Source organism: Oncorhynchus keta, chromosome 18 (assembly GCF_023373465.1).
Source record: "Oncorhynchus keta strain PuntledgeMale-10-30-2019 chromosome 18, Oket_V2, whole genome shotgun sequence".
NCBI lineage: Eukaryota > Metazoa > Chordata > Actinopteri > Salmoniformes > Salmonidae > Oncorhynchus > Oncorhynchus keta.
In genome coordinates, this window is record NC_068438.1 from 12,187,609 (window position 1) to 12,199,090 (window position 11,482).

The 11,482-nt window shown below is 43.9% G+C and overlaps 2 protein-coding genes across 2 annotated transcripts; both read left to right on the plus strand.

Annotated features, from left to right (window-relative positions):
• Positions 1-2,078: 2,078 nt before the first annotated feature.
• Positions 2,079-4,861, plus strand: LOC118397264 (apolipoprotein A-I-1). The gene is made up of 4 exons (XM_035791863.2): positions 2,079-2,181; positions 2,992-3,043; positions 3,248-3,392; positions 3,924-4,861. The coding sequence occupies exons 2-4, from the start codon at positions 3,001-3,003 to the stop codon at positions 4,522-4,524; spliced, it is 789 nt and encodes a 262-aa protein (XP_035647756.1). The 5' UTR covers positions 2,079-2,181; positions 2,992-3,000; the 3' UTR covers positions 4,525-4,861.
• Positions 4,862-5,014: 153 nt separating this feature from the next.
• Positions 5,015-11,467, plus strand: LOC118397265 (T-box transcription factor TBX1). Its single transcript, XM_035791864.2, has 7 exons — positions 5,015-7,164; positions 7,296-7,397; positions 7,736-7,907; positions 8,131-8,286; positions 10,354-10,421; positions 10,738-10,856; positions 11,043-11,467. The coding sequence occupies exons 1-7, from the start codon at positions 6,962-6,964 to the stop codon at positions 11,195-11,197; spliced, it is 975 nt and encodes a 324-aa protein (XP_035647757.1). The 5' UTR covers positions 5,015-6,961; the 3' UTR covers positions 11,198-11,467.
• The last annotated feature ends 15 nt before the right edge of the window (positions 11,468-11,482 follow it).

Below are 11,482 nucleotides of genomic sequence, written 5' to 3' on the forward strand. Positions count from 1 at the left end.
ACCCCAGATGACAGTGAGCCAATTGTGTGTCCCCTATGGTACTCCCAATCACTGCCAGTTGTGAACCAGGGTCTGTAGTGACGCCTCTAGCACTGAGATGCAGTGCCTTAGACAGCGGCACCACTTTAGAGACCCATTTTTTGTATTACCTTTATTTAACTAGGCAAGCCAGTTAAGAACAAACTCTTATTTACAATGACAACCTAGGAACAGTGGGTTAACTGCCTTGTTCAGGGCCAGAAGGACAGATTGTTACCTTGCCAGCTAGAGGATTCGATCCAGTAACCATTCGGTTATAGGCACAACACTCTAACCACTAGGCTACCTGTGACCAAGTGTATTGGTTACATTCGCAGGCTACCTGTGACCAAGTGTAGACTTTACAGTGAAATGCTTACTTATGAGCCCATTCCCAACAATGCAGAGTTAAAAAAGTAAGACAAATGTTTGCTAAGAAAAAAGGAAATAGTAACACAATGAAAACAATAACGAGGCCATATACAAGCTTGCGTACAATATATCAATGGATATCTGATGACACACAAACACTACGATGACACACTCAATCCTCTATCCCCAAAGAAATTCCAATTCCTCCGATTGACATGAAGCCATAGTGACAAAGTCCGTTGATGACGGAACAAGTCACAGCTCAACACTGAACCTTTAACCTATTAATCACCATGGAACATGCGGTCTCTCTCTCTCTCTCTCTCTCTCTCTCTCTCTCTCTCTCTCTCTCTCTCTCTCTCTCTCTCTCTCTCTCTCTCTCTCTCTCTCTCACACACACACAACTGGCAATACTTTCAATGGAGTGATATAGCAACACTGTGTTCCAGTGGAAATTACAACATACTCTATGACACTGGGGTTTATGGCCCTGGACCTGATGCCCTCTCTGTGTGTCTTATCAGTGATCTCGATCAAGACAGCAAACTCTGTCCAACCCCCACACAGGCACCAACGCAACAGTCAACACACAAGAGAAGGAGTCAGAATGGATAGCAGAATGTTATTAGGTTGATTGCATTCAACTAACTCTCTTCTCTTTGACAGGGTTGCCAAAGTTCTACCAAAGTTCTAACTGTTACCTTAAAAAAAAAAGAAGAAAGTGATACATGTACACTCTGACGTACTGTAGGTCTCCACAAATCAAACCATGGAGGCAACCAATAGTGAGTGATAATGCAGTATTTGAAACCTTTCAGTATTTAAAACTAGACAACTCTCACTTATCTCTTTAAAATCTTATTATATATTAGTATGTTTATTTTAGCTTTATTTCAGTGTTGAATCAGGGACAAATCTCATGTATCCCTCATTTGGTAACCCTAACCCCTCCAATAATGTATAATCCATTCTCTTTTTAGTGAACAATGCAGTGAACAAATGAACAAGAAGAACATATATCTATCTCATCATTGCAGTTACATCGTAGGGTACAGATGATCCTCCTTGAATGGTGAATGTTCTTTGGTAGCATCAAGATGCTAACGCATCCTCAGGGTGCTCCTGTCACCTCTCTCTCCCATGCTGTCTGGCCCGTCTCCCTGGCTCCTGCTCAGTATGTCTGGCCCTTTCATGTCTCACAGTAATGCCACAGGAGATAGCAGCTCAGGTCGACCAGCAGGACCAGGCAAGAATGGCCATTGTCCTGGAGGCCAAATGGCCCAAGCAATCATGGAGCACATGGTGGTTGTTTTGTGTGTGAAAGTTTTACCATCGCACAAGGGGATTGAGTTGAATGTGGCATTGGGAGCACAGCCAAAGTGGAGATTGTAATTATTCACCTATATATATATAAACCATATCCCAATTAGAATAGATAGCCATTTAGAAAGACACAAGAACATTGGATTATCCAAGATAATGCACACACAGACAAGTGTGTGTGCGTACGTGTGTGTGTGTGTGTGTGTGTGTGTGTGTGTGTGTGTGTGCACTTACACTAGCGTGGGAGTGTTTGTCCACAGCATTTCACTTTGCTGACTCCCCTTGAATGCACTCAGCAGGTGACCATTGTACCCGGCTCCTCCCTGTGAGACTGTGTGGGGGTGAGGTCCACCTCCACGGAGGCACACAACCTCTCACACCTCTCCCCCCTCCTGCTGCTCCATCCCTATAAAAAAACAGAGCTGGCCCTCCTGTTCCCCAGTCTCATAACGACCAATCACCCACCAGGTAAGAGAACAGACTGGGAGAGCTACGGGCTGGGGCTAGAGGCCAAAGACTTGGTCTGCATACGCAGAGGACTGAGGAACTAGGAGAGGGAAATGCAGACTAGAATTTTTCAGGAAACTTTTTTTGTCTGTTATTTGGAATGCTTATTACCACTTTGATATGAACTGTTACAAATACATTAGGCAGCAGTTATCGCTTTAGCAATACTTCTTTCAGACAGTTTACTATAATTTACTAGAGAAATGGAAGGGAACAATGGAGAAATAATGTTATTAAATGTCCTAGAAAAAAAGATGTCGCTAATTCTCTTCCTATGCCAATAGCTTTCTGGAATTACTCTCAACAACTGTCCGGGCCACAGTGATCCAGTGATGTGTCTGTCTTAGTGCAGGGATTGGGGATTAGGTGGTAGGAGTTGAGGGTTAATCTCTTTGTAGGAACAGTATAGCTCTATCCAGCTCTGTGTAATCTGACCAGATTAGAGGTCCTTTTAATAGGCTGACATATGGCATGGGGTGAACTGATTGAGGGCAGCCTGGAGTTGCGTGTCTTTGTGGGTTTGCTCCTTGTGATTCTCCAAATAACTGGAGAATGACTTTGAATTATTGGCTTGTTTGGTTTTGGTGACATTTAAAGTTTAATTTAGAGTGTTTTGCAATTAGTCATTTGTTGCACTGTTCAAATATTGTGAGCTCAAAATGTATTTTTAACCATTCAATCTTGACTTCCCATGGTTCCCTGTTTCAATTGCAAATATTGGAATTCTTGTCGGGCTCATTGCTCACCATCCGTTCTCTTCTTTCCTCCCAGACCTCCATCATGAAATTCCTGGCTCTCGCACTAACCATCCTGCTGGCCGCAGGTTAGTATCCCAGCCTTGTCATAGTGCTGCCGAATTGATTATGTAGTAGTGACATTTTAATGCATCGTGTGTGTGTGTGGACCATGCTCTGGTATATTGAACAATTCAAAATGAAATCTTACTCAATTCTTTTAAAGTGCTGGGCCATTCACCACTGTTTCCCAACCAATGCCTGACCCTCTCTCCCTCTCTCTCCTCTCCCAGGTACCCAGGCTTTTCCTATGCAGGCTGATGCTCCCTCTCAGCTGGAGCATGTGAAGGCAGCCTTGAGCATGTACATAGCTCAGGTGAAGTTGACCGCACAGAGGTCCATTGACCTTCTGGATGACACAGAGTACAAAGAGTACAAGTAAGGACATGTTTAATTTAGTCTTCTCTATCTTCTCGTTCCCTCTTCACTCACTCACTCACTCACTCACTCACTCACTCACTCACTCACTCACTCCATTCAAATTTAAAAGGTTCAATTCAATGGTGCCCAACCTCCACAGATAACTAAACCAATATCTCTCTCCCACCCTCTCTCTCTCTCTCTCTCTCTCTCTCTCTCTCTCTCTCTCTCTCTCTCTCTCTCCCTCCTCTCCATCTCTCTCTCTCTCTCCCTCCCTCTCTCTCTCTCTCTCCCTCCCTCTCTCTCTCTCTCCTCCCTCTCCATCTCTCTCTCTCTCTCCCTCCCTCTCCATCTCTCTCTCTCTCCCTCTTCTCTCTCTCTCTCTCTCTCTCTCTCTCTCTGTCTCTCTCTCTCTCTCTCTCTCTCCCACCCTCTCTCTCTCTCTCCCCTCCCTCTCCCTCTCTCTCCCTCCCTCTCCATCTCTCTCTATCTCCCTTTCTCTCTCTCTCTCTCTCTCTCTCTCTCTCCTCTTCTTGGTGTTCCTCTCAGGATGCAGCTGACCCAGAGCCTTGACAACCTCCAGCAGTATGCTGATGCCACCTCCCAGTCCCTGGCCCCCTACAGCGAAGCCTTCGGCACCCAGTTGACTGACGCCACCGCTGCCGTGCGCGCTGAGGTCATGAAGGACGTGGAGGAGCTGCGCTCCCAGCTGGAGCCCAAGCGTGCCGAACTCAAGGCAGTCCTGGACAAGCACATAGATGAGTATCGCAAGAAGCTGGAGCCCCTGATCAAGGAGCACATCGAACTGCGCCGCACCGAGATGGAGGCTTTCAGGGCCAAGATGGAGCCTGTTGTGGAGGAGTTGCGCGCCAAGGTGGCCATCAATGTGGAGGAGACCAAGACCAAGCTCATGCCCATTGTGGAGATTGTCCGTGCCAAGCTGACCGAGCGTCTGGAGGAGCTGAGGACCCTGGCCGCCCCCTACGCTGAGGAGTACAAGGAGCAGATGATCAAGGCTGTTGGTGAGGTGCGTGAGAAGGTGTCTCCCCTGTCTGAGGACTTCAAGGGCCAGGTGGGCCCCGCAGCCGAACAGGCCAAGCAAAAGCTCCTGGCTTTCTACGAGACCATCAGCCAGGCCATGAAGGCATAAACACGCTCTCAGCCGGACCCTCCCTCCCTTCCCGTCTCACTCACACTGACTCACACACCATACGTACCACGCCAATGCCACACTGATGCACTTCCTCTGCAGCGGCATGGCAGGACTCTTGCACCACCATATGCGCTCAAGCACACGCAAGCGCAGACACTAACGCACTATTGCATACATTCAGTTTTGAGTTGTGTTCAGGGCCTGTGTGCACAATCCTGGGCCTGCATAATGTTGACTGTACTATGAACATCAAGTGTGAATATTCTAGTGTTGCTGCTTGTTCAAGATAGCTGTGTGCTTCAAAACAGCTCAATAAACATACTGTTTCATACTATTTCATTCTCTGAGTTTGACTTCTTTGGATTGTATTGTTTAGAACAAGCTTTTACATGTGGCTCTCACAACTAACATGCGCTCTGTGACAAAATAGCCATGTTGGGTTTATGTATGAACGTCTCGTATCACACACTTCTGTGTTCTAAAACGATATGCGTTCTATGATTTTTCTATTTTCTATGATCGCAACATGATCAAAATGAAGTGATGCAACTATTGCATGTAATGAAATGAGCGAACGTCTCTTACACGGATATCACGTCACTGTAACAGTATTGGTTCAAAAGAACGGTTCATCTGAAAGTTAGATTTTTTTTAACGAATGGACTTTTCTAATCATTTTCTCTGAAAACCAGCGACCATTCATGGAGATCATGGGAGTTCATGTGAGTCGTGGTGTTAATAGCCATAGAGGGTTGATGAATGGGTTAATAAGGAGGAGGTGTCAGTGTGTTGGCAGGCCGTGACCCGTAGAGTTTCATTAGAGACGGTGTTAGATGGATGGGGTGCTACTCAGCACCTCTCAGGCTGAGCCCCATCATCACCCTCCCATCACAGAGTACACACACACACACACACACACACACACACACACACACACACACACACACACACACACACTGGAGCATTGGGAGGGGGTATGACTGTGGAGAAAAACATTTAACTTCTTGAGTTTACACTTGACTTCTACGGTTGATCATCAGTCATGCCATCTAAACATAAGTTGGTTCTTTATAGAGTGGACTTCTTCCACCAATACCAACTTCTGTCCCCTCACATGTAACAACAATCCTTGATAATAAGCAAGAGGGTAGGAATGGGCCTTCAACGGCTGAGTTGGTAGAGTATGGTGCTTCTAACATCAGGATTGTGGGTGCTGTTTCCTGCACCGACAGTATTATCAAATCATATCTGCTGCTATCTACTGCTAAGTTGTAATAGTTTGATGATAAACCGACATTAATTCTACTATAAACTTCTATTTGCTGCTATCTACTGCTCAGTTGTAATAGTTTTGATAATAAACCTGTACTAACTGGACTATAAACTTGTATCCACTGCTATTTGGTTTTTGGTTTGTTTTTAATGTGTTTTGCAACGTGATTCTCTTACTGTTTTCGTGGTTTGTCTTAACTGTTCTTTTTGTTGTTGTTAATGACTGAGTTCGCTTCCCCAGGCCACCCATAGGAAAAATATATACGCGCATGACTAGGTTGCTTTGGATAAAAGCATCTTTTAAATGGCAGATGTTGTTATTATATTATTCCTATGGATACGGCATGTATAAGAATTCCTCCCAGACGCGACACGGTGAAGCTCTTTTGGTGACCATCTCAAGGCAACTTTAGATTAGAGTTGAAGATAGCAATTAGCATGGTGTTGAAGAGATTTCTTTTTTCATCAATAGCAGCAGCGGCTCTCTGTCGGATGTCTGTCCTCACTCAATAACGGAGGACAACTAGTGTAATTAATGACCTACTTCTAAAAAGTGAAGTGCATCTCAACGAAAATAACACTTTGTGCATCCTATCATGGTATAAAACTGTAAAGAATTGTCTGAAAGCAGTAGTAAATGTTGTCATTCCTCCTCTGTCACATCTCATGTGCATGTATCTATGTATAGATTGTTACAGATCATTGTGTGTGCGTGTGTGTGTCCTTGTGTGTGCGAGTATGTTAATATTGCATGTCAGTGGGCTTTATTACAGTGTAATGGATGAGGTGGGATCGAGGGTCCCTTGAGTGTCCCAGCCTGTATAAAGCCTGCTTGGTGTTCCAGTCCTCTGTGTCCCAGACCCAGTCAGTGGTACCCTCAACCACAGACACTCTGCTTCTCCAAGGACAGCTAACGGTCTGAGACTAAAGCAGGGGATTTGATGTGGTCACAGTTCTACTCTAAACTGGACATCAGACTGGTCAGTGAACAGTGGAACAGAAGACCAATTGATGGAAATTGAAAGTGGAGAAATCTGAAGCGTTTCCCCACCACTGGAGATTCTGACTGTAACACAAACAGTATGGATGGTACTGGAGCTTCACTGCGTTAGTTTGAATTCATTGGTTCCTACCTGACTTTTCTTGGGAAATCCTGTTTTTCATGTGTTTTTTCCTCCTCTCCTCTCCAGTTCCCCAGCTGTCTCACAGGTGTGCCCTCACGCTGCCCTGCTGTGCAGAAGCTGGTGGGGCCACCTGTGCCAAAGCCCCCCAGGTCACGGGGGTCACAGTTCAGCTGGAGATGCACACGCTGTGGCAACAGTTTGACCAGCTGGGCACAGAGATGATCGTCACCAAGGCTGGGAGGTAGGAACATGCTAACGCAAATGGACACACACACACACACGTAAACACACACACATAAACACACACACTCACTGTGGTTGAACTAATCACATATCACTGTGTTGCTGCTGAGTCATGCATGGTCCTTGTAGGAGGATGTTCCCTACCTTCCAGGTGAGTATCTCAGGGATGGACCCTGCAGCGGAGTATGTGCTGCTCATGGACTTCATCCCTGTGGATGACAAGAGATACAGGTGAGTTTTCTCCATAGACTTACATAGAATGTGATTTATAGGCTCTGTGGTTTTACCCACACTCTGCCAGCATAAGAGACATACACTAGATCTACACATAATAGTGTTTGTGTGGAATCATCATATGGTATATTGTGGTTATGGTGTACAGTACATACCCTGGCAGCCTCTTCTTGATTGTACTACATAATATGTACCAGATAATGCACAAAATCTTAATCAGCGCCAATTGAGAATGTATTGAGTAGAACTTTCAGCCTGATGTAACAGAACTTTCAATAGTGGAGTGACACAACGTGCAACCAATGAATATAGTATCTTTGCTCTCCTGTATGTAGATATGCGTTCCACAGCTCCTCGTGGCTGGTGGCAGGCCGGGCCGACGTGGCGGCCCCGGGGAGGATGCACTTCCACCCTGACTCCCCCGCCAGAGGCTCCCAGTGGATGAAACAGATGGTCTCCTTCGACGCACTCAAACTGACCAACAACCTGCTGGATGACAATGGACATGTAAGACAAGCACACACACATATACACACACACACACCGACCAGTCCAGACGCAGACACACACACACACCGACCAGTCCAGACACAGACACACATGCACGCACACACACACACATCTTTACAATCAGTACTTGCTCGTGTTCTTTATACATTCTTTGTATTTCTGAGTCGTTGTGCCTGTGTGTGGATGTAATGTGCATTGTGATTGTTTGTCAAACACCCAGATGATCTTGAACTCCATGCATCGTTACCAGCCTCGATTCCATGTGGTGTATGTGGACCCACGGCGGGATAGCCAGCTTCATGCCCACCGCAACTTCTGCACCTTCTCCTTCCCGGAAACACGCTTCATAGCCGTCACTGCCTACCAGAACCACAGGGTAATGTAATGACTATGTTATAACTGTCACTACATATGATGTTGCAGAGACAAAATAGTCCAGTCTTGTATGAATTATGTCTATTGGAGATTCACCCTACATGCTGCCTTGAAATTGATGACAGATTATGTTCTCTCGCTCTCTCTCTCTCTCTCTCTCTCTCTCTCTCTCTCTCTCTCTACCTAGGAAAGGGCAAAAATACCCCATATTAATATATGTAGCCTTAGAAATAAAGTTAAAATGTGACATGCTTGATAGAGTATGTGATGTAAACAGAGAGGTCTACTTTCATGGGGACCTAAATATTGACAGATTTTCATCAAGGGGAAGATTCTCACTGTAACCAGTAACTGTAATCTGGTTCAGGTTATTAATCAATTTACCAGGTTGTTTACAAACACAGCAGGAACTATATCATCCACATTTTTACTAACACTGTAGAACTTTGTTCAAAAGCTGTATCCGTGCCCATTGGATAAAGTGATCACAATACAGTGGCTATATCCAGGAAAGCCAAAGTTCCAAAAGCTGGGCCTAAAATATTGTGTAAGAGATCATACAAAAGATTTAGCTGACTCTTATGTGGATGATGTTAAAAATAGGTGTTGGTCTGATGTGATAAATAAGGAGCATCCAGACGCTGCACTTGATGAATTTATGAAATTGCTCCTTCCAATTACTGATAAACGTCCACTTGTTAAGAAGCTGTTAGAGCTGTTAAGGCTTCATGGATTGATGAGGAATTTAAAAACTGTATGGTTGAAATAGATGGGGCAAAAGGAGTGTCTAATAAGTCTGGCTGACTTACTGCAAATTGAGAAATTATATGACTAAAGTTAACAAAAAGAAGAAGAAACTGTATTATGAAGCCAAGATCAATGATATAAAGATGATCACATTACTTTAAATGAAATTATGGGCAGAAAGACAAATTCAACTCCATCTTTCATCTAATCAGATGCCTTATTCATCACAAAACCATTTGATGTTGCCAATTACTTTACTGATTACTTAATTGGTGAAGTGGGGAACCTTAGGCAGGAAATGCCAACAACAAACAGTGAGACATCGTATTCATGCATAAAAAAATGAATATTGACAGAAATCACTGCAACCCTAAACAAAGAGTTACAGTCAGTTTTAGAATGGGTGGCCAGCAATAATCTGGTCCTGAACATCTGTAAAACTAAGAGCATTTTATTTGGTACATGTATATCATTCCCTGTTCTAAACCTCAGCTGAATGGCATGGCTGTTTAGCAAGTTGAGTAGGCTAAATTACTTAGTGTTTGTTACCTTAGATTGATTCAATGGTTGTAAAGATGGGGAGTGTCTGTCCGTGATAAAGAGATGCTCAGCTTTTTGGAGACCACACTCCTGCAGACTCTAGTTTAATCTTATCTTGATTATTGTCCAGTCATATGGTCAAGTGTCGCAAAGAAGGATCTTGTTAAGCTGCAGCTGGCCTTGAACAGAGCGGCAAGTTTAGCTCTTCATTGTAATCAGAGGGCTAATATCAATACTATGCATGATAGTCTCTTTTGGCTAAGAGTTGAGGAAAGACTGACTTCATCACTTCTAGTTTTTATAAGAAATAATGTATTGGAAATTCCAAACTGTTTTCATAGTCAACTTATATACAGCACCGACACACAAAATCACACCACCAGACATGCCACAAGGGGTCTTTTCACTGTCCCCAGGTCCAGAACAAATTCAAGGAAACGTACAGTATTATAAAGAGCCATGATTGCATGGAACTCCCTCCCATCTCATGTAGCGCAAGTGAACAGCAAACCTGGTTTCAAAACGCGAATAAAGCAACACCTCGCAGCAAAACGACTGCCTCCCATGTGACCTACTTTTTGTGTGTATGTGCTGAAATGTATGTGTAGCTGATAGATAAACACACACACACACACACTACATGTTAATGTTTTTAAATATATGTACATTTTAAAGTCTTTTGTCTATAATGTCTTTTTCATTATGTGTCAGACCCCAATGAGACTAGCTGTCGCCATTGACGAGGGATCCTGTTCAAATCAAAAATCTCTCTCTCTCTCAGATCACCCAGTTGAAGATAGCCAGTAACCCGTTTGCCAAGGGCTTCCGAACTACTGATCCTGACGCCTGGTAAAATAAATAAACATGTTCTTTGTTCATTAGTGTCTAAAATGTCAGAATGATTTTGGTGATACGTTGAACACAACCATATTCAGACATTGAGGACTGATTGTTGGATTCAGGGGGTTTCCCTCCTACAGTTAATATCAAATCTAACACAGCAGACACTCAATTATGCTTGATAAAGTAAGCCATTGGTTATTAAAGCCAAGCATACCATGATCGGATAAAAGGTGACTAATGGTGGTAACCTGTTTTGAACCTGTTGCAATTCTGCCTAACACTCCTTTGATTGTAATGTGACTGTGTGTTGTTGTGTGTTCAGGGTGGGCAGTGCCAGGCCCCTGCGTCACTCTCTGCCCACCTGGCAGCCACAGGAGGGCAGCCACGAGCCTGACAGTATGTCAGGAGAGCAGCGAGCACAGAACCTAAAGAGTCTATCAAGTGAGCGACTGAGACCCAGGAATGAAATACTGAGCTTTTTTTAAAGGCAATATACAGCCCTTAATACGTCACTGTCACTCCACAATGTGAAATAATCTTGGTCAGAGAAATGATATTTTACATAGGTGCTCTTGGTTTCCTCCTCTGTAGGATTAGAGGATTAAAACATTGCCTCTCTATCAACAGCGCATCGTGAACTAGGCCACCCCTGCAGGGAAGACATCAACTGTACCAGTGAGAGAAAGGATGTGGAGAATAATATTTTTCCACCTTTGACTTTCATCCCCCTTCCCACTCTCTGGGAATGTCCAGGCATTTCAGAGAGACTGAACCTGGGATGAGAGGAGGGAATGTCTTACATAGTTCCATTGCTAAAGATCTTCCTACAGTAGCCCACATTCTCCTTCAATATGTGAATATCTCTCTTCATTATTTCTCAAAGGAACCAAGTGAAAATGTTCTATTATGAGCTCAATCATTTAGCCTATTTTCTTTGATTGTTTCATCTTGGGCTGGTGATTTTAGATATGACTTTTTACACACAGCACACGAGGCAATATAGGGGGATTAATTGTTTAAAGTGGAAAATATTGTTATTCAAATGATGTCAATAAAGACCAATTTAA